Raw genomic sequence first — 23,511 nt, 5'->3', positions numbered from 1 at the left:
TCAATGGCACGTAGCACGCTGAGAAGAAAGCTTTGCCCTCTCCTAGGGCTGTGAATTTATGGCGGACCGTGCTCTACCATGCCCTTGAGCGTCCCGCCACGCTTTTATAATTATGCCTCCTATAAACGAGCCTTCCGGCTTCCTATCGCCTCGATTCTAACCGTCAATTTCCGGTATAAAGTGGAATCATATTCTTTCCCCTTCCGTTCTTACGGAGAAGAATCTTCTTCGCGAAGCGAGGAAATCGTTTTTTGGAATTTCGAAGAATTTTCAAAAAGAAATTTTAAATTAGGAATTCCTCTCTCTCTCTCTCTCTCTTCTTTTTCGTTCCCTTTACCGCCTCGAATTCTCTCCTCGATCCGCTTCATTCCGATAAATGTGGTTACAAATTCATTTCCCTGCAATGCGATTAATTGCGCTAAACAGGTTAAGTGTCCCATCGATCGGTCGAGATTTTTCTCCCTCTCTTTCGATCCCTGCCCGCTTCTCGTGGTCGAACGGGAACGGTTTTGCGTAATACCTGACTCTTTCGTGCGGTTATAACGAGAGACCGTTGAAAACCTCGTCTCGAATCGCTATAAAGAATTGCTATAAATCGACCGGTGCCCGCATCCGTCCCGTATTTTCACGTTCAAATCGCAATAACGCACGATTCTTCGTTTCGAAGAACGAAAAGTTTTTTTGAACCAATCCGCAACGTAACACCAATAATACGGGAGAGAAAAGTGCGACGAAAAGTATCGAGAAAAATATCGAATTATAAAGTCAGGAATAATCCCCCTCGTAGAAAGGGAGGGATCTTCAATTCAAGTTACATCAATTTTCCCCTTTCCGCCTTTTGACCAACTCTTCTCCCTTGCCCTCCACTCGGGACAATTTGCATGAATAACGAATCGTTGAACGAATAGCGGAGGAGAGAAGTCGACGAGAAAATTCAAAACGTACGTGACGCGTGTGTGGAAGCGCGCGTTTTAATCACGAATATATATATATATATATATATATACACGACACGCCTGAGGCATTTGCATTTAGAAAATTATATGTGTAATTAGCGCGCGTGAAACGAATATGTTGCACGCGCGTGGCGCGGGAGAAAGTTCATTAGCGAGGAGGGAGGGAGGGAGGGAGGGTGGAAATTTTTGCATACAGTTTCGAGAGGATATATAGTAGCTCGAGGGAGCAACGAGAGATTTTTTTCGGCAACGATTTTTCTTCTTTCTTTCTTTTCTCTCTTTTTCCCCTCCCCCTGTTTAACGATACCGCGGCTGGATTTCATCTTGGATAACAGGGCGTCACGGGGGTTTAACGCGCCTCGAGTTCGTTAATTTTGCGGGATTATTAAACTACAACCGGTCTCCTACGATCTCCCGTAATTAACCACGATCAACGTTTCGCTTGAGATTTTGCGGATCGAATTATTAAAGCGGGTACAGGGTGAGGCTTTATACAGGGGATGTTTAGGAAAATGCACGTATTGAAATATTCCTGTGCGCGGGGGTGGTATATTATATTGTAAATGATATATTTTTATCAGGGAGGGAAAGCAGGATACGAAGTTAAAATTTCGAGCGCTTAATTTTTCAAGCGTAATTCGATTAATAATAAGTTGTTGGTAGTAAATAAATTCAATTCCTTTGATGAGAAGGAACCAAGTTTCGATTTCAAAGCGTAAAATTATTCTTTAAAAGATATCGCGACGAGTTTCTTTCAAACCTGGCAATATTTTTTCTTTGCCTGCTTACAGCTGCAACGTTATAAATCAACAGATTTATTTATTTAGTCGAGCGATTTTAAATCGAATCTTCTTAGAGGCGATGCACGAATTATTAAACTCGATGTAAATTTTTAAAATCCGAAGTTTTCGTAAAGGGATTATTTTTTCGCAACGGATTTTTTTTTTTTTTTTTTGAAACAATTGGATCCTGATAAATAACGAGAAATAGAAAGAGAAACTTCTTCTGAAAAAAACTGGACAGATTCGATATTATTCCATATAAAGAACCTTTATCCGATCCTTATCCGAATTTCAATTTCCCTTTCCTTATCGATCCGTATCTTCCATATTTATTTAGAAGGAAAAGTAAAAAAAGTTGGATCCTCCGATTCTCGAATTCTTCTGGACGATCTTAATCGTTGAAAAGGGAGAGAGGGAAAGAAAGGCGTACGTGTGCGGGATAAACGCATTATCATCCTCGCGAACACGCGAGGTTGAAATAAGGTTTCGCTTTGTTGATCGAGTTCGTTGTAAACCAGTCGACACGGTTGAACTTCCTTCAGGGATTTTAGTCGCGACAAAGTGACGGATAAATTGGATTCCCTTCGTCTTACTCTAAAATGCCATTAACTTGGTCTCCGGTTATCTTCCCCTCCGTTCGAGGGAAAATTAAAAATAAAATAAAAAAAGAGAAGAGCTTCGTTAAATTTTAATAAATCCACGGCCGCGGATTATCGAGTTTCGACGTCATTAAATGGTACTCTTTGTTAGGCCTTCTCCTCCTCCTCCTCCTCCTCCTCTTTCTTCTCGATCGGTCCTCGTCACGCGGAAATTACGTAAAGAAAAAGACGGAAGAAAGAGATTCGATCGAAAGTCCACCTTCTTAATCGCGAAATAGAAATGGAAAAAGATGGAACAATCAGAGACAGAGTAAATGGACGAGGAGAAGGCAGAGAGAGAAGGGAAGCACGAGAGCGTGCGTGAGACTCACTTTCAGCGCGGGGATGTGGTACACGGTTGGTCCTAGCTGGGACCAGCTCTTTGCGCCGAGATCGGGGATCCCTTAAGAAGAGACGCAGTTAGATCTAGTTCCAGGGTGCACGGTTACACAGCGGGGTCGGGGGCCGAGACGTTGCGAACCCGAGACGTTGGAGATCGGTGAAAATTAACCCTCAAAGGAGGGCTGCGATCGGGGATACATGATAATATCCCCCGTACACTCACGGGATACTCACACGGGATAGCCACACTTTGCGTTCTTGCGAAACGAGAATCCGAGCGTAGCAGTAGTAATAGCGATAATAGTAGACGTTTCGTTGAACGACAAATGGCACAAACCACCGTTGAAATTCTTTGGATCACTCTCAGACGATTACGAATTATTCTCTCCTCTTCTCCTCTTACGTTACATAAAACGTTGCACAAACGGACGACGAGTGGCAAGTTTCCACGATTTCATCCACCACGAAACGTAGAAAGGGATGGGATAGCTTCGAAACCACCACCACCACCACCACCACCACCACCAAAAAAAAAAAGAAAAAAGAAAGGGATAACTTTTCCTCTCGTCCGTTGGAGAAGGAAATCACTGAACGAAGCACGATTGACCGCACACTCGCGACAGCGCACAGTAATGGAGTAAACTCATCTCACTGGTGAAATTTATCTCTTGACACGGGAATCGAAGATCGTTTTTTTTAAAGCGTCGGTAGAGTTCCGTGGTGTTCGAGCGAGGCCAGTCGAAGGAGAGAGAAAGAGAGAGAGAGAGAGAGGGAGAGAAAGAGAGAGAGAGAGAGAGAGTGTGTGTGTGTTCCTCTGTTCTCTCGCGACAAAAGTGTGTCACGCGAGGAAGAAACCACCACCACTGCGATCGAACGTAGTCCGCCGCTGCCGAGTCGTCGTTGTCGTCGTCGTCGTCGTCGTCGTCGTCGTCGTCGTCGTCGTTGTTATCTTCTTCCGCTCCTTCGTCGTTCTCGTCGTCCTCGTCGTTCCGGGTATATATCCTTCCTCCTTCTCCTTTCGTGTATACACGCGTATCTCTCTCTTTCTGTCGCGCACCTCCTCCCTCGGTTCGTTGCTTCGTAGTTCGCGTCGTCGAGCTGTTGTCGAGCCGAGGAGAAGAAGAAGAAGGAGAAAAAGAAGAATAAGAATAAGAAGAAGAAGTAGAAGAATAGGAAGAGAAGGAGGAGGAGGAGGAGGAGGAGGGTTTCGAGGTTCTCTCGTGCTCGAGCAACGGGTCAAGCACGCACCGCACAATCAGCACCACCAGTACGTCGTAAATGGAAGTTGGGTCGCGCGAGAAACGAGGGAGAGAGAGGGAGAGAGAGAGAGAAAGAGAGAGAGAGAGAGAGGAGAGAAAGAGACCGAGCGTGAGTCACCGGGAGAAGATATCACGAATCGAAATCGCGTGTATCACCACTCACTGCTCCTCTCACACACCGAGTTCACACCGATTCGAACGCGGCGAACTCGCGTATCCGTGTGCGTGTTCACGCGTATATACTCGCGAGGCAAGTTGGTAAGTAACAGGGGCAGCGCAGAGACGCGGCAACGCGACGCGTACGATGCTGTTCGCCCGACGTTTCAACGCGTTCTCCTCCCCCCTCTTTTTTCGTCTCGGCGAAACGACGAAACGACGAAAGGGTGCTCGCCACCGTGTGTCGTTCGCCCGCTCCTCCTCTTCTCCCGTTCACCCGTACGTGGCGGCGTAACGTTGACGGCGAACGTGCGTGAACGACTTTGACGACGAGGAGAAAAAAAAAAAATATATATATATGTATATATATATTATGTATACGTACACACATATACATATATATTCGAGAGAAACGTAATAAATACGCACCAGCCCTAGGAGAGACCCTTAGGCCGGATCCGCGGAGTTTCCTTTTCACCTCGATTTTCGGTCCCTTGCCACCCCCGCGCCAGCTGCACACGCGCGAACCGCTCTCAGAATTTCCGAGGCTCGGGTACCGCGCACGTCGAAGGAGAGGGGAGCGCCCTCTTCTCGTCGAGTTGGAACCGAAGGGAGAGAAGAGAGGAGTGGATGTGCGCGACGTAGGGTAGGTAGTAGGCAGGGGTAGGAGAGAAGTCGGAGGAGAAGGTGGAGGATTCTTCCACGGAGGCTCTGGCTGCGCTCAGCTGTGCTCGCTAGGCTGCGATGGATAGGATGGGGGAGGGAGAGGGGTGCGGAGAAGAATTTTCTCCGGTGGAAATTTGAGCGAGCGAGGGACTAGGGGAGGGCGACACGCACGGCTCGGGGTCTACGTACTTTTACGTGTACGTGTATTCGTTTGTGTCGGTGGAGATTGTTGGTGCCGCTACCACCTCCACCTCGACCACCTCCACTCTCACCTTTGCCTCCACCGCCACCACCGTGGTCGTGGTCGTGGTCGTCGCCACCGTTGTCGCTGCTGCGCCGCTGCTGATGGTGGTGCTGGTTGTGCTGCTGCTGATGACGGTGCCGGTGCCGATGGTGGTGGTGGTGGTGGTGGTGTTGGTGAAGGTGGAGGTGGTGGCGGTGGTGGTGGTGGTGCTCGGCCTGAGCGTTTGTGTGGGTGTGGTGGTGGGGGTGGCGCAGGCGTTTTGGTGCACCGACGCATTGATCCCTGGAATTCGTAGGGACGGTGGCTAGGGCCGAGCATGTGTCCACTTTCGATGCGAGAGAGAGAAGGGAAGAGGGGGTTGCTGTTCGTTGGACGGAACGAGAAGAACACGACGACGACGACGACGACGACTACGACTAGGAGGAGGAGGAGGAGGAGGAGGAGGGGAGAAGGGGTGGGGAGGGGAAGAGAACGGAACAATGAACGTTGGAGGAAAGGAGCAATCGTTTCACTCGCGTAGCCGATGTCCACACCTGCAGCATCGTTGATCGCGGTGCGTTTCAGGACGATGGAATGTCGGTTGCGATTGAAATCTTTCGGAATTCGGAGGGTAGTACGAGTTTCGACGCACTAACGAGGGGAGAGAGGGAGAGGAAAGGGATGATGGATAACGAGGGATGGGTGAAACGAGAGATACGGGAACGATTTCGAGAAATTCGAGGTTGATTTTCGCGAGTGGAATATATTTTTCGCGTATATTGGTAAAGGGAAGAAACAAGGAAAGGAATCGATTCGAGTTTTCACGCGGAATTCGAATTTCTTCCAAAGCAGGGAGCGTAAATGGTTTCGATCGGTGCTCGTGAATTTCGAGTTTTTCGAGTTAATTGCGAGTCGTTGGTCGCCGCTCCTTCTCGCTCGAAGAAAAAGCGGAGAGAGGGGAGGCAGGCGATGAATGGGCGGGCTGTAAAATTAAACAGAAGTCGGGAAGCGGAATCTATCGACATTTTGCGCAACGTCTCCATCCTTTTCATCCCCCTTTTCGCGCGCGAAAAATCGGTCGGTCGAGCGAAGAGAATTCGAGAAAGAGGGAGTCTCGCCACCATTCGGCAAAAAGTCTCTGTTCTCTCGTTCCATCCTTCGCCTTCCGGAACGTCGTTCCTCATCGATTTTACGATTTTCGTCCGATCGTGAACGCGCATCCAGGGGTTTGGTATCGCGTCGACACGGCCAATGCTTTCTATATAAAATATTCAAGCCCAGGCAGCGTGCAGATATGTACCGATACTGAATAAGTAATAGGAGGCGGGGATGGATCCACGATCGTTTCATAACTCCGTTTCAAACCTGTGATCCATTCGTACGTAACGAGGGTTTCGTACTCGAGAACGTTGGCTGAAACGTTCCTCGGCGGAGAGTCGTGTAGGAGAGGGTGAAAATTTCGAAATTGAAAAGAGGTCGGTCGGGAGACGGGTTGAGAGTAGAGTAGTACAGGTAAAGAGGTGCGAGGGATAGTAAACGAGTAAATGATCGAGGAGAATCTCTTGGGATGGATGGATTCCAGATTCGAAACTCTGATTCACACGATACCTTGTAACTTTATACGTCGTTTCTTTCGAATCGATTTTCCTAGAGAAATTCTCGTAATTGGAAATTAATCTTCCAATCGTGAATGAAGATATTTCTAAGTCGATGCGTCTTTGAACCTCTCCCCCGTTGCGTAATGATTCACTAATTAATCCGACGATATAGAGTGACCGCGAAAACGAAAAACGAAAAAGAAAAAGAATAAGATTCGAAGAACAGAGTTATATATTTTCGATGCATAATTTTCAATTCGCTACAACGCGCCAGTATCCTTTTGTTCGCATCGTAATGGAGCGCATTGATCGAACAAATAACGCGTTGCACTCGCGTTCGCGCGCGCCCTCTTTCAAAAATTGAAATACACGCGAAAATTGGGAAATTTCCTGCAAAAATAAAATACCCTTTCTCATACATATACACACATATATATATACACGTATATCGATACAAAATAACGATTAAAAAAGAGAAAAAGTAATGAAACACCCCACCACCAATTTCTTCCCCCTTTTTCCTTTTTCAACGAACGAGTCGGAGTGTTTCGAAAACGCTGGTGTTTCCTCGAAACGAGCGAAAAATGAAGGATCGAACCGTGGCGCGAAATTTAACGAAGGCGGAATTTCACGGGAAAATTTAAACCGCGTTTTAAATTCGACGCGTCTCGACACGTCCCTACCATTCACGGCTCGCGTCGAGGATGAAAGGGTGGTGGGAAGAGGGAGGGAGGAAATTGGATGAACCCGGTGGTGGGTGGCTCTGTATAGGTGTCTCGTTGGCGAGGGTTCGTTAGCACGGCCAGATACATCCCTGGAGCGTGGTGCACACAACCGAGATTTAAAGATAGATTCGAAAGTAGAATCAGGTCACGGTACGTTCCACGCGAGATCTTGCGTCTCTGCGTCTACGTTAACGAGTCGAGCGTGCCGTTCCCGCTTTTAATTGCAAATCGTCTTGGAACGAACGGTCAACGATAGATAGATGAGTCGCAACGCCACGTGGCGCCCCGTGAACAAAAATGAAATGACAAAAGGGGGATGAAGGGAAGTTAGGCTCCTTTCCGCGCGAAAAATATTTTTCTCGAGAGAAATATTCACCGTTTCGGATCGATTGAATTATCGATAATGAAAGGAAAGAGGGGCGGGGAAAAATTGAGTTTGAAAATTCATCGATTATCTCTCGATTTCGTAAAAATTTTTTTTCTCTTTTCTCCCTTTTTGTTTATTCTCGTAGAAATCGATAATTCGTACGAGGAATTTTCACGCGAAAACGAAGCGTGGAATAAAGGGAGATTCGTTCTATATTTTTCATATCATTTTAGAATCATCGGCGGAGGGGGGAAAAGGAAGAAGGGGAACGAATAATTGAAAATAATTTAATAAAAAATTTGAACTTTACAATTGGATACTTGTCTATCGCCAAGAAGTTGATACCGATGTTATCGAATTGGATAGAAGAGTGATTCTATCGGGGAGAAATTGGGGCGAGCAAATTTGCGGAAGCATAATGCACAGGGCGCGATTATATATAGAGCATTTTTAACGTTAACCGGGCGGGCAGAGGGTGCTGTAGGGGGAGGGGGTAGTTTGGGTCAGTATTCGTTATATTTAACCATCTTTTTTTTTTTTTTTTTTTCCTTCTTTTCTTCCCTATTCATCCCTCGAGCCAATCTTGACAATTTTCGAAATTTTCGCTCCGCGTAAACAAGCAACGCGCGACCATTACGATTCCAGAAAGGAAAGGAGGAGTGTCTCGCGTCGCCTCTTCGGGATAAGATCGCGTTCCACTCGGAGATCTAACTATCGAAATGCATTTTCTCGTAAACAAGCTTTAGAAAAGGGGGAGGAGAGGGGAGAGGAGGATACCGATAGCCCCTTTTCTAGCAACACGAACGCGTGGAACGCAGATAGAGCGAAACGATCGATCGATCCCTAGCTCGCTCTCTCAGACTTTTCGCATACATTAACATCGAGTGGTCGGAACGCGCGTAATAAAAGAGGAGAAGGTGCGGGAAGAAGGGAGGGGCACCGAGAGAGAGAGAGAGAGAGATTGTGTCCCGTCCCGTGTTTATACATCGCATTTTCAAACGTATAATAAAAGTGGCGGGGAAGAAATAGAGAGAAAGGGTAGAGGAAGAAGGGAAAGAAGATTTTGTCCCCTGAGAATATCTCTAAGATTCTGTTTATAGATGCATTTTCGAGCAATAAACGGGAGGAGAGAGGAAAAAGAAAAAGAAGAGGAAGAGAAAGATCCATTCTGTTTATAGATGCATTTTCGAGCACGTAATAAAAAAGGAAAGAATGAAAAAGGAGAAGAAAAGAGAAGAAGAATAAAAAGACAGAAGAAGAAGATGAAGAAGATGAAAAAGAAGAAGGAAAAAGGAGATCCTCTCTCACGCTCTTTTATAGATTGCATTTTCGATTTCTCGACGACGAGGCAGCGACTACAATTCGGTAATGATCTTACGTTCAAGCCCGTAATAACTGGCGCAAATGAGAGGGGTCTCGTAATTAATTCTCGCACACTTATGAATAGAATAAGAGATATATATATATAGAGTGGGAGGGGAGATGGGCGAAGCGCAGACAGAGGGGGGGAAGGGGTATAGTGTTAGATGGCCGGGTGGAAGACACGTTGCTGAGCTTGCGTAACGCAAGCTATCTCGAAATCCCATGTTGAAACGATCCCGCGAAGCGGTGAATCAACTCTGTTAATTTGTTAAGCGTAAAACGGATGAAATCTGGGTACTCACGTATGCCAGACGTGGCCGCGGGCGACCGTTTGCTCTCGTTTCGTTCCGTTTCGTTTCATGGGGATCGATTGCGTGGATAAATCGATTTCGAGAGAACGATTATACGAATCGTGGATAAATTTCGATTCGATCATTTCAGAGAATGATTATACGATTTCGCTCGACGACGACCTAGCTTTTCGTCATACTTTCCTTTTATACGCCCCATTTCTTCTCGCGCGTTATTTTCGAGAAAAAGTAAGAAAAAAATAATAATAATAATAATAATAATAATAATAATAATTCAAAACGCGAATAAACAAGATAAATTTCGATTCGATCATTTCAGAGAACGATTATACCTAATATGGATCGTGTGGATGCCATTTTTTCCTTTCGATAGAAAATCGAGTTCGAGATGATAATCAGCTGTTTCGAATTTTTAATAAGAATCGATGATAATAAAATTTCGTTTCTCGAAAATAAATAGTATTCTCTATAGCAACTGACACGAGTTTATCAAATTTATTTGTAAATTGTGTATTTTTGTAAGAATCTTTCAATGCACGAGTTGTACGTATTCTCTCTCTCTCTTTCTCCCTCTCTCTCACATTTTCGCGCGTTCAAACGCGATCGAAAGGGACGACTAATTGCGCGAATGTAAGTCGGAAAGTCGAATTAAGCGCATTTTCTCTGGGAAGAGAATATCCTCGAGACTTTTACAAGAGAGAGAGAGAGAGAAAGAGAAAGAGAATTCATCTGTAACGTATATTTTGTTAATATTCCGCCTCTCTCCAAAGGTATAACGACGTTAACATAATTACAAGTCTGTTGGCACTCGTTATTACGCGATTTCGCTCGATAACGACCTAGCTTTTCGTCATACTTTCCTTTTATACGCCGCATTTCTTCTCGCGCGTTATTTTCGAGAAAAAGTAAGAAAAAAAATAATAATATAATAAATAATAATAAATAAATATAATAAATAATATAATAAATAATAAAATAATATATATAATAATATATAATAATATATTAATATAATATAATATTAAATAATAATATATAAATATAATAAATAATATAATAAATAATAAAATAATAAATAATAATAATAATTCAAAACGCGAATAAACAAGAGACAAGAAGACGCAGATCGAGTCCAACGCGATCGAGTCCCGCCACAAAAGGGTGAAACAAACAAAATTTCCGCTCCGCTCCGCTCCGCCAAACAAAGGTTACCACGCGCGCATATCTTGCGCCCGAAGCGGCAACGCGTGCCGAATATTCGCAACCTCGTTGCGATTCCGAATATAAATAAACCCGTGTACCGAGCGCCGTGTTTGTCGCCGTAAATCGTTGCACTATCAATTCCGGGACCGATGGGTTCTCGTTGCTTCCCTTCCAGATCTCCCGGTCGATCCGTCGAGCTGATTATTTCGAAAACCGCGAAACGTGCAACGTAAGGGAAAAACGTAACGTGAAGAGAAACGGCGGAGAGAGTATATAAGTAAGTGGTCGTATCGATCGAGCAATTTAAAGATAGGTGGGTGGAGGAGGTGGTAACTAAGCGATAAAACGTGACGATCGAACATTTTCGAATCGATTTTATAACAGCCGCCATTTTCGAAATTATTAATTGGATCGAGATGGAATCGTATCCGATTGTAAAAATATATAGAAATTTTTCGAGTTCGAGCAAATCTTAAAATCGCCATTAAAAAAAAATCTGGAAATCTGGAGAATTTCCAAATCTAGAAATTTACATCGAGGTTCGATTTCGAGGTTGATCGTTCCATCGAATCCATTTTACCAAGCCATTCATCATTTTGAAAATCGTTAACCAATAAAAAATGGAATCATACAGAAATATCGAGATTTCTCCTTTTCCGTTAAATCGAATTTTACGGATCTATCGCTTCGAAAATTATTACACTTTTTAAATGGAATCGTTCCATAAGAAAATGAACTTAATTCGGATTAAGTTAAATTAAATGATGTAAAATATATACGGCAACTATAGTCAGAAATTTATTTATCCCCAATGATCGTGGGTAACCCGAGTGAAAACTCGGCTATCGAGAGGACCACGATCAAAGGGTACGTAGCCCTACAACGTGGCACAGCTGACGTTCAGGGAGTCTTTTTAAACCCCCTTTCAAGGACAAATCGAAAAGTGCAGCATCGAACGTGCCAATGCACCTCTCTCGAATTCCCTCATCTCCTCCTTTTAACGTTCAAGATGACCACCCGTGGGAACTTTATCCCTGTTCGCCATCCCGTATTCCTCTCCTCCTCGCGAATAAAAAAGAGAAAAAAAAAAAAAAAAAAAAAGAAAGATCAATTTTCGATTCGTCCAAGCAATCGAATCGATTTCGATTATTTTGGGATTATTATTTTTCGCGTCGAGATTGGATCGTAAAGAGAAAAAAGAAAGAAAAAAAAAAAGAAAAAAAAAATAAAAATTTTTTGATCCGTCCGTCAAAGAAGAATCGCAAATTGCGCGCATTTTTGTCGCATTGCCGGTGATTGAATGGAAATTGAATCATTGGACGCGATGATAGATCTCGAGGAAGTGGAGGAGCCCCCACGTGGGAAGTGGGTGTATGAAAAATTCATTGGGACGGCGGGAGCATTAACGTGGAGCAACGTTGTTTCCTCGAAACTTTGTCGATATCGGCGGCTGACACCCCTCCCCGCCCCCCTCCCCGGAGTGGAGTACCATAATTGAACGGTGGATGATTTTTAGGTGTGGGAGCCGGTGTTAAATAAACAAAGTTTCGTTCGATCAACTTCCAACCGATATTTCGTTCCTCACCGGAACGGAAAGAAAATGATGCGTATCATTTGCAACGCGTTCAACTTGAAAAGAATGATGGAATAAAAAAGATAATCTGCTTCGAGGTATCGCTATTTATTTTCCAAATTTTTGCACCGTTCAAAATTTTTTATTTTTAATCCATCACTAGGTTAGCTAGTTCGTATTTAGAGTATTTAATTTCATTTTTGAATCCCTTTAGTGGAACTTTATTTTTTTTACCGATAAATCTCTTAATGTATCTTAAGAGCATCAAAAGATTATGCAGTAGAGAATTTTTTTACCACATTTTTTTCACCACACCCTCCGAAACAAGTAAAAGAAGAAAAAGAAGAAGGAGGAAAAAAAAAAATTTTCGTGGATACAAACCTCCACGTTATTGTGGGAAGATGCGAAAAATATGCTTGTTCACGGACTAAATTAAGATTCTTATAATGAGGTGTGTGTGGTCTCGCGAAAGGCAGCAAAGATTCTGAAACGAAGGCGGAGGTTCGTTATAGAAAGATGAAATTTAATGCCGGTTACTTATGCATACGACGTGTCGGGACCGTATTATTCGCGCGTTATTACACGCGCAGGATGCATGCGAGCCGGAAATGTCTCGTAAGGGAAACGCGATCGCGCGATCCACGGCAACTTAATGACGGTTAATATGTAATTCTCCCCTATTGAAATCCGATATAATATTACGAATTCTCGACCCGTGTTGTTAATAAAATATACGTGTGATTGGATGCATGGGGTTAGGGTGGGGGATTTACGTATTCAGTATTGGAACGAGTAGAATGGATAGCGCGACTATCGTGCTATATATAATTTCAATAAATTCTGGAATTCAGGATGTTTGATGATAGACGAATTCCGTGTTCGAACGAGGATGGCGGAATAACGACGTGATTTTATTATGCTCGTATACGAAGAGTCGTTGCATTATCTTTGATCAATATATGTAACGAGAAAAATTGCTTCGATCGATATTTTTCCTTCATTCAATCGCGAATAATTTTGAATTAATATTTGGTTTACAATCTTTCATTGAAACTGTGCGATATTGAGTCCCATTTGCCTTAAGTTTAAAATTGTATATTTTAGAAATTGTTGTATAGCATTGCAAATAGCAGATAAAATGAATTCGATAAATAAAGTAACCTTTGATTGTATTTTCAATAGAATGTTTCGAAATTTCTTCCTCTTGTTGCCACGCTTTCGATATCGGCATCGGTATCGTTTTGTGTGGTGTCTTGAGTTATATATTACTATATATGAACAAAGAGAGCAAATAATATGAGAAGGATGAAGATAGAGTAAAAATATTGAAATTAACGCCATCTCTAGAGTGCCGCAAATCAAACATAGAAAGCATAGAAATAAGAAAAGAATCGATCATTAGCGCCATCTTTTGAGTTACGATATCACTAAAAAGGTAAAGTTAGTTTTAAAAGTATTCGAGAGATGGCGTTGTTTCACAATTCTTGTTCTACCTTATCCTGTCTTTTCTTTAGGAATTTCATTAACCTCCAAGAGATGGCGCTACAAATCAATTTTTATCCTATCTTCTATCTTTCTATCTTTTTCCTATTATCTTCTATCTTTCTTTTCTGTGTTTCATTTGTGGCACTCTGAAGATGCTGCTGATTTCAATATTTTTATTTTATCTCTATCCTTTTTTACTGTTTACACTCTTTGTTTATACTTATTCTCGATACACTATCACAGATACGATACCGCATGTTAATTCATTTTTTTTTTAAAATTATAATATGTTTTGATATTTAATGTAAGAGATATATATTTTTAATATAACAGGATATATATATATATATATATATATATTTTTAATATAACAGAATATATATATATGTATATGACATTTATATTATCTTAAATAATTTAAATTGTTGAATACGAATACCGAAAGAATACGAGAATAATTAATTTTGAGAATATAAAATTTTTTTCATTTTATATCAAATGTAAGATTACATTTAAAACAATACTTTTAATCCTTTATTTTTATGAGATAAAGCTTCATAAAAAATCTTTTATATTACATATTATTTTATATTACATATAACCATTGTATTGATTTCATTACTGTCCATTCATTGAAATAAGAAACATCAAGTTATAATAAACTTGCTCGATACAATGAGATCATAAAAACAGTGAAATGCAAAACTATTAATGATCTGACTATTGAAATGCAAATTCTAATAAAATTGTAATAATCTGTAATTGTGCATAATATAAATATCAAATTAAATATGTTTTACAAAATTCCAAAACATTCTAAAGTACAAAAATAATATTCTGCCTTGCATTTTTTTAATCTTTAACGCATTAAAAGTATTGATAGTTTTCTTAATCCCTTAATTCCTTAATCTAAGTTAATAGAATTTTTATAGAAATAAGTCACTCGTTAATCTAGGACTAAAGATCGCAAAGAATCTTCAGGATAAGTTTCCATTATTGCTGTAGCGCCAAAATTAAACGGTATCGCTATGCCACCATCGAGAACTATACTAGCATCATAACACTGTGATCTTACTGTTAACTTATTACAAAATTTTCGGTGATGAATACATTTTGGTACAGGCCACAGATCATTTACTATCATATCTCTTACAACATAACATAATTTTGATTCCTCTAAAATATGTTATACATAGAAATAATTATTTTGTGATAATTGTTTATATTTAAATAATATTATACTTACCTGCATCAAAATATAAGCTATTGTTAAAAGTAGAACAGATTTTATCAATTTCTTCATTAGTAAATTGCTTCTCGTTATTTAAAAGAGTCAATATTTCTTGTACTATTTGCGGATTAACGCTATTTATTGATTTATACCATGATGTTGATCCTGTTCCTGTAGTAATACATAAACCAGAGCTTTTCACTAAATGATATTTATTTTCATCGTCAATACTTATAAGCAATGAACTTGTTTTAGCAGAAAGTGTTTCTGCTATAAATACCTATATGTGAAAGAGATGTTAAATTCTAAATTATTAAAAGATATATGATGCATTTAATGAAACTTACTTCATTTAATGCTAACCAAGGCAAACGCCTTACTTTTGGTAAATTACTTGATACTTCATTTTGCTCTCGCATATAAAATCTGCAACAATGAAAAATTTTTTTTCAACATATAATATTTTATATTATAAATTAATTAAATTTATTACGTAATAATAAAATTTATTACTTTTCTCCATCTGCAATGCGACCTTTTTCGTGTGTATGAAAAGGAACATCCCAAATATTATCTCCCTTTATCGTAGTACGAATTCTCCGTCTCATTATTACCTTATAATAACCTGCTCTTAACATTTCGAAAATTTCAGATATATTTTCTGTATATTTCATTGGTAACATAAGATATCCTTCGGATTTTTCCGGACATGAATTAATACCAATTATTGGTTTTTTGTTATCAAATATCATATTTGATGCCAATAAAAATGTACCATCGCCACCGATTGGAAGAATTAAATCCGCCCAAGCAAAATTCGAAGCTTTTAAATTTTTCCTTAAAAATTAATATTAATATTATTATTAATAATCATTTTTTTCTTTTCAATAAAAGATTTCTTCGAAAATTATATATACCTATTTATTAGTTTATATTCTATATTCAATTTTTTTAAAATTTCGGTTACTTTTTTTTTTACATTTTCGGTTGCTAAATGACTAATCATCATAGAATCATAATCAGAACCTCTTTCTTTTAATTTCTGTTTGAATTGTTCTTCATTCAAATTTGGTTCTCGTATTTTTTCAAAATAATATCGCGATAACTTTACTACAATAAGTATTCGTTTTGGTACAAAACTCGATTCATTTCGCAAGAATAATCTGAAATTATTAACATAAACATTGTTCTTATGTGGTTGTAAAAATTGGACAGCTCCTGAAAAAATATAAAATATGAATTAAATCATTAATTAATCTTTTACAAATATTGAAATAAATCATAATTTGAAATAATAATAAATTATAAATTAATTTTTTTCGCGTGTTCATCATCATGTATATATAAAAATGTATTATAAAAATATTACGCAATATGTTATATTATTTGTAATATATGTATATTACAAATAATCAATTATTAATTTAATAATAAAAAATTATTTATATAAAGTTGATTTGTTTATTATATTTTCAATTATTTTATTTATTATCACATGTTTTATATTTAAAATATTTTAAAATATATTTTATTTATTATAATTTTTAAAAAGAATTAAATTATTCTATAATCTATTAATATATTGCGAAAAATTTTTTTAATTTTTATTATTATATTTTATTATATTTTATATTCAAAGTATTGATATAGCGATATATACTCTGATATTAGTTTATTGATATATAAAATATACTTTGATTGTTCTATTACTTGAAATTATTCAAATTAAAATACATACTGAAGTTATTATTATAATTTGTTTTTTGTTTTTATTGGAGCTCATTGACATTACGATCACGGATGTAATTCAACATTATGTAAAATTCACTTACTGACAGATCTTCGAAAATGATTGAGAGTCGTCATCGCATGCTTAAAAAAATGTGTATGTCAAATTCGTACAAATAATATTACAAAAAGTGATATGTTAAGAACATTAAAATGTTCCTAACCTCTCTACCGGTACGAACAGTAGATGCTATACAATCAAGTGCAATGTTTGCATTCACTCTATGACCATAGAAATAAATCTCGAATGTAAAACTAGTATGGCGACCGCGGAAAATATGAATGCGAGTATAATTTTTGTTTCCATTGATAAAATAATAATTTCTTAATAATTAATTAAAGTAAAAAAGAATAAAAATATAAAATAACATTATAAATTATAATAAAAAAAGTGATTCTATGTTTCTTTCTGTTTGTGAATGAAAAAATGTGAATCATTTCAATAATCTTTGTTCTCAAAATTCAGTAATTGAAATAATTTAGAAAGAAAAAATTTCACTGTACAGATACACGCTTCGCTTACACTTTATTAATTCATTTGCAATACATTAATTAAGTCTGTTTAAATAGCATCAAGGCTACCTAACGTATGCCTTCGTTTATACTATAGACAATCATCTAACTTAAACACACACTCTTTTTGTCTTTCGATAATCTTTCGTACACTCTCATTCTCTCGCTCTTCCGTTCTTTCTTCGTATTCTCTTTCTCATTTGCGCTGTTTCTTATTTCTCTTTAATCTGTTCCATTATCGATATCATTTATCGTTATTGTTATTACCATTGTCATTATCATTATACCATATAATATATCATAAGATCGACGTTAAAAACTAAAATTCGTATAAAAAGCGTCGTTATTCATACTAACAATGTAACTGTACTATTTAAATAATAATTGAATCTTAAAAAATTATTTGTTCTTGTTGTTGGTGGTAGTGTGTTTGAATGTATGAGATGTTTAATGCATCGAGTATAATACGAGGATGCAAGGCGTGCATAAAGTGACACATGTATTTATGCATACATTTATGTCGATTTATATTCTAAGAACTTCGGTAAGATCGCGAAATGCCCCGACATTGCGCTCACGTATCAAATTATACAATATATATCTTTTTATATCATTTATTATTATGAGAAATAACGATTGTTTTAAAAAATAAAAAGCGTATGTTGATGATTTATAGAAATATAAAATTAACAAAAAAAATATAAATTTTTACATATTCATGGTATTTGCAAATGAAGAAGTCATAATAAAGAAACGCGCGATTTACTCGTTACGATCTTACCGCTATCAATCGTTCTTAGATTATATCAGGATGTTAATACATCCATTTTGCGTATCCAATTGCATCTCGCATATTTTTTTTTTAATCATCTTTCACATTGTAATCGTTTTCACACGGCATTTTATAATCTAGCTAATACTTTTACATACTACGAATGTTTAGCACATATCACTACGGCCGAACCAACTCTCTCTCTCTCTTACGTACGCTCTTTTTCTCTTTCTCTCTCTCTCTCTCTCTCTTTTCTTTAACCTTCGTTATTACATAACTATCCGCTATTACGAGCAATAATGTACATCAATTACATAAAAAACAAGATATCATTGTGTTAATCGTTTCAACGTCACGCGATGGTCACATTTGCGAAGGTACCGCGATTTATTAATTAATCCAAAACTTACTACCGACACCATCATTCATACGTAGTAGGTTCTTACAACGCCCTGATGCACGATATTCATTTCGAAACGTGTTTGGGTTGTTGTTCATCATCCCGGGTACACTGCATGTGAGATATTACATTATTATAATCCTATCGAAAAATCGAATATATCGCTTAAAAAACTGACGTATTATTACGAACAATTAAATGAGGTCCTGTTTGGAACTCGATGCGGATAAAATTCAACGACGCTTACATTTCATAGTAATGCTACGCATCATATAGGATAAAACTATTTAAAAAAAAAAAAAAAAGAAAAAAAAAGAAAAAACGATCGTTTATTACTTGCTTTAAAATTTATAATTTCATTCTTTCTTTGTTAAAAGAAACGTGCCATTCAACGTATACAATTAATCATTCATTAAAATAAATAGAACTTTAATATATATTGCTTTTAAATATGATATTTGATTCGAATGATATTAATTGAATAATTGCAGTATTGATTTAGAATATGCTAAATTGATTTTTTAAAACATAGTTATTAAAAACTGTTCATATTTATCTTTATACATTTTCAAATACATATTTTATTTATTTAAAGTTTAATTTTCTCCTTTGTAAATTATTTAAAATTTCTTGTAATGTGGATAAAGATTCACATTTCTGTTGTCAAAATTCACATTGAGTTATTAAATTATTATATTTATGTGTAATCATTTAATCAATAACCCATGTGTGAGTCAAAAAATATTTAAAATAAAAAACAAATCAATAAAAATTAGAGACAAAATCCGTGGAATGGCATAAATTATGTCCTTAATTGGAAGATTGACTTCATCGTCATGTTGCATATCTTACTCTACAGCAAATGTTACCCTTATCGTGCTGATGTTTTTGTGGGCAGAGGTGTTATGTGTGTTTTGCATGTTTCATGTGATGTGACTATCTATATAGTATACATATACACTATATTCATATTTATACATATATATTTATATTTATTTATATATACCTCTTCTTTTCACATTCATTACTTTGCAAAATATTTCTTTTGCCGGCACTAAGCCTGTATAATACAATCGCAAATTACATCTTGTTCGCTTAGGCAAAATTTACTTGTTTTACTTGGTAAGTACAGTGACCATCTGCATTGCATTTCATTTCTACTCGAGGAGGAGGTCAGGTTGGAGGCTTCAATAGAGTATCCCACATATGGATATTTTAGTCGCGTCGATTTTAAAAAGCTCCAAATCACAAAACGTAATTGTATACGTAAAATCTCTGTTACGGCTTCTGGCCTCGATAAAGCTTCTCTTATTTATCCTACTTACAATCCTTATGAGGTTCGTTAAACGCAACTTGAGTTTTGTTCGGCAGAAGCGTCTCGACGAATATAGAATTCTTGTAACATCGCGTTTTTTAAGTTCATCGTTGATGCTACAGAGAGAAGTACGGGCCGTTAAAAACGTTCGCCACCATTGGATTATTTTCGAGCATTAAAGTATATGTATGGTTAGAATGCGAGAAGCGCCCACGCGAGCGTCGATTACGGGCGAATAACGAATAAAAGATCAGAGACGAATAGAACACGCACGTAACGCGACGCGCACGAAGATGTATCCGCATTCGTGGAGTTTTATTATTATTTTTTTCTCTATTAGAATTAAAGTTGTTCAATCGACCGCTAGAACGAGGCCGACAGAGCACAGAGAAAACAGGTCTCGCGATTAATCTCTTCGATGATATTCCTAATGATACTCTCGAGGGTTTTACCCTCTAGTAGTAGAAGTGGGCAAAACTGTTGCAGGTGTTGCGAGAACGAACCGAGCCTCAGCTATGCGTTTGCGGGTGTGGAGGTGGTGCGCCAGTAATCTCGGTCCAACGCATTTCGAAGAAACTGCGCATCCCATGTCCGGCCTTCCCCACGGGACTGTCGTCCTCGTTGAATACCTCGCAGTTGATGAACATCTGTCTGACATCGGCGCAAAACTCATCGCGAGACTTGTACCTGTATCGAGAAGCACTCTTTGGAACATGTTCGCAATTTTCCAATTTTTTCGGATTGAAGCTGACGATCAAGTTAGAGCTTTTTTCTAGAGATCTTAGATGAACTTTTTTTTTTATGTTTAGGGAAAGAGGCATTTCTAAATAGAGAGTACGTTCAATTAACTAGTAGTCGTTGGTACGCGTGTAACTTACACGGAATCCTGCAATTTCTTCTTAATAGTACTGAGATCCATGGGTGTTTTAATAATTTTCTTGTAGGTAGGAAACTGTTTGGTGTTCACCGGCAAGAGGAACGGCCAGGCCTCGTCCTGTTGCTCCAACTGTTCGAGTAGCACCTTACAAGGAGCCAACTCTCGTTGTTGTTTCTTCGTGAGCGTCCTATTGTTTCCCTCCTTCCGTGGTGAGGCAGTTGGGGTTGCTGGTTCCGATGAACTGACGTCCTCTACGTGTGTGTTCGATGCCGTTGACGGCGTTGGACTGCGACGCAAAACAATAGAAATTATTTGCACGATTATCTTTCTCGTTTGCAGGAGGTTTTTCCGTCTTAAAAGCTTCTGGACGAATGCATTAAGATTCGAGCGTGTATTTTCTGCTTGAGACGGGTACGTTGTTCTCGATGGAACATTTCGTCTTTCTGACTCTTTGTCTTTCGTTCTATTTGGTCTCGCTTTTTTCTCTCTCGTCGTTTTTGCCCTTTTATGGTTTATTATTAATATTATTATTATTATTACAGTATTAATATTATTATTATTGTTGTTATTATTATTATTATTATAATTATTATTATTATTATTACTATTATTAGTATTATTATTTTATACATTTTCATAGAACCTGAAGACAGCTCTACCATTACGACGAATTTTTTAAGAAAATACCCAACCCGTTAGTCGATGATCGTAACACACTGTACGAAGTACAGGGTGTCCCCCGACGAGAAGAGATATGACACGATAGTATTCATAAAGATACAGAATATCACTTGAATGAAGAAAAACCTACCTATCAATAATTTTTAATATATGAAGAATATTAACTATATATTATCTATCGCGGAACACCCTGTATGAAGTAAATATTTTCTTACAACATAATTTTCGACGAGTATGTACGATATGGGTCGAAGATGTAAGTCGAGTATAATCGCATGAGAGTGATGTGTATGCATTTATGTTCATTCGTTTTAAAACAGTTTCTTTTTGTTTTCTATTCGATCGGAAATTGGTTGTTCGTTTGCGTTCGCTGAATATTATAATTGAGTCATAATTTCGTAGTTATTTTCCCTATTGTATATTTTATGTCAAACATTGTTAAATCAGCGTGTTGACAGTGTTTGTTTTTTTTTTTAACGTAATCACCTAGCTGGTGGATGATCAGAACTTTCACTTTCTCTGGTGCCTCCCCCTTTGGTATGACTCCTTCGACTACTATTTCTCTTCTTTGGTTGTTTACTGTGGCAATTAGAACAATACCATTTTCCCCTTGGCATCTAAAAATATGAGATAAGTAAATTAAATAAACGAGAATAACACATTTCTTTAAAAAAATATATTCACATCTAAATATATATGTATATATGTAAATATTGATAAAAAAAATCACTTACTTTTGGCATAACAGGATTGTGGCAGTCAGTGTGATAAGCCCTTGGACAGAGTTCACATAATACTAAATTTTTACCAACTCTCTTTCCACATACCAAACAGTTTCGTTCCCCTGTTGCTTTATTCATGCATTCGTGACAATACCTAAAATATATTCATAATTGTAATTGTTTAATTACAAATGAACTTATCATCATTATTTGATAATTTAAAATACAATTTCTTACCAGTCACCATCAGGAATGTTTTCCATTTTTGGACGGAAACAATAAGTATGATAGCCGCGGTCACAACCATCACACAATAATAATTTGTCTTCGTTATCTCCGCTATGACAAAATTGACAATTCTGTAACAAGAAAAAAAACTTTCCAATTTAAAATGATAAAACGCATATTTCGAAAATATTGATTTCAGTTTCAGCATTTATTAATTAAGCATTTAAAATTAAACCCATAAATGCAATAAATGTTAATCAACAAAAAATACATATAATAAATAAGAAGATAAACTTTAACATTTAGAAATATATAATTAACAAAATTAGTGCAAAGCAATTTTAGTTTCTTTGTATCATGCATTTTGATTATTATATAATTTAATGTATAACTAAATTTAGATATATAAATGGTGGATTGGAATAACTGAAAATTTGTATAAAGTAAAACCAAAATAATAAAATATTTTAAGACTATGCATATAATTATATAGTTATAACTAAATATAGAAACTATTCTACAAAAGGAATCATATGAAGCATTAAAGGAAAAAATTAGTAAACGATAAGCGGCATTTTCTTGCATGCTACCGTTACGTTAGACTCTAACCACCATTTAGCACATTAATAAATTATTTTTCTTTTAAATTATAGCAATTTTTTCAAAATGCATTGTAAGTTTTATATTAAAACAATTAATTCTCCAATTTTATTTTTCATTAATTCACAACTATGACTGCCGCATTATTCGCACTTAAAAATATTCATGAATTCGTTTAACTTCCTTACAATATTACATTTGAACATGTTACGGAAAGTGCCACGATAAGAGCATTTCGTTTGACCAAACATTTACCAATCATTTTTGAAAGCGATATGCTCTCTGTGGTTCATTGTGCAAGGAAGGATAGAAGAATCACGCAGGAAGTAAGAAGAGGGTACTTTGGTTAGTAAGTTAGTGCGAATACCCACAGAGGCCTGAGAAGTAGTCAATAGCTGATTGTATTGAGTGGTAGCTTTGAGTGAGACGCAGCGGTTTCGTAGCTTGACGCAGACCGAGTTTCTAGCTGGTGTTAGACTCACAGCCTTCATGATGCTCTTGTCCCAAGCGATGCTAGCCTCCAACATATAAAGTGCCATGGCCAGCTGAGCGGATGTATGTGCTCGAGCTGTTGCCTCTCGCCAGTTGTTTAGCCCTCTTGGAGTTGTTTCTTCTTGAGGTACTGGGGTCTGATTGCTCTGATCCGAATTATTCGAATTCGCATTTGCAGCAGCTGCTTGTTCTGCCTTTAAAGCCGCTAAGTTTGGATCTCCCGTACTATAATTTTAAATAAATGAA

At 37.8% G+C, this 23,511-nt stretch overlaps 3 protein-coding genes across 25 annotated transcripts in view; all 3 read right to left on the bottom strand.

Annotated features, from left to right (window-relative positions):
• Positions 1 to 3,166, bottom strand: part of LOC122715812 (hemicentin-1) — an 88,341-nt gene extending 85,175 nt beyond the window's left edge. For both annotated transcript variants that reach the window (XM_043938284.1, XM_043938285.1), the window contains exon 1: positions 2,709 to 3,166. The gene's annotated coding sequence lies outside the window, so the exon portion shown is untranslated. The remainder of the gene's footprint in view (positions 1 to 2,708) is intronic.
• Positions 3,167 to 14,293: 11,127 nt separating this feature from the next.
• On the bottom strand, positions 14,294 to 17,057 carry LOC122715899 (NAD kinase 2, mitochondrial-like). Of its 2 annotated transcripts, none has more exons than XM_043938469.1 (6): positions 16,710 to 17,057; positions 15,795 to 16,095; positions 15,391 to 15,714; positions 15,225 to 15,303; positions 14,893 to 15,157; positions 14,294 to 14,822 (listed from the first exon to the last, which is right to left on the bottom strand). In XM_043938469.1, the coding sequence occupies exons 1-6, from the start codon at positions 16,741 to 16,743 to the stop codon at positions 14,593 to 14,595; spliced, it is 1,233 nt and encodes a 410-aa protein (XP_043794404.1). In that variant the 5' UTR covers positions 16,744 to 17,057; the 3' UTR covers positions 14,294 to 14,592. The 2 variants fall into 2 exon arrangements, with proteins under 2 accessions (XP_043794404.1, XP_043794405.1); XM_043938470.1 differs by having other exon boundaries at positions 15,795 to 16,040; positions 16,710 to 16,818.
• A 101-nt stretch (positions 17,058 to 17,158) lies between these two features.
• Positions 17,159 to 23,511, bottom strand: part of LOC122715898 (bromodomain adjacent to zinc finger domain protein 2B-like) — a 142,528-nt gene continuing 136,175 nt past the window's right edge. For 20 of the 21 annotated variants that reach the window (XM_043938446.1, XM_043938445.1, XM_043938458.1 and 17 more), the window contains 6 exons: positions 23,145 to 23,490; positions 22,183 to 22,304; positions 21,958 to 22,099; positions 21,710 to 21,840; positions 20,544 to 20,828; positions 17,159 to 20,352 (listed from right to left, as the gene is read on the bottom strand). In XM_043938446.1, coding sequence (XP_043794381.1) covers positions 20,175 to 20,352; positions 20,544 to 20,828; positions 21,710 to 21,840; positions 21,958 to 22,099; positions 22,183 to 22,304; positions 23,145 to 23,490 — 1,204 coding nt within the window. In that variant the 3' untranslated portion in view covers positions 17,159 to 20,174. The remainder of the gene's footprint in view (positions 20,353 to 20,543; positions 20,829 to 21,709; positions 21,841 to 21,957; positions 22,100 to 22,182; positions 22,305 to 23,144; positions 23,491 to 23,511) is intronic. The other variant, XM_043938462.1, reaches the window with a different exon arrangement.

This window comes from Apis laboriosa, unplaced genomic scaffold (assembly GCF_014066325.1).
Source record: "Apis laboriosa isolate Shangri-la unplaced genomic scaffold, ASM1406632v1 scaffold40_cov151, whole genome shotgun sequence".
NCBI lineage: Eukaryota > Metazoa > Arthropoda > Insecta > Hymenoptera > Apidae > Apis > Apis laboriosa.
The sequence above is the reverse complement of the archived record's forward strand: the minus strand, read 5'-3'. Positions and strand labels throughout refer to the sequence as shown.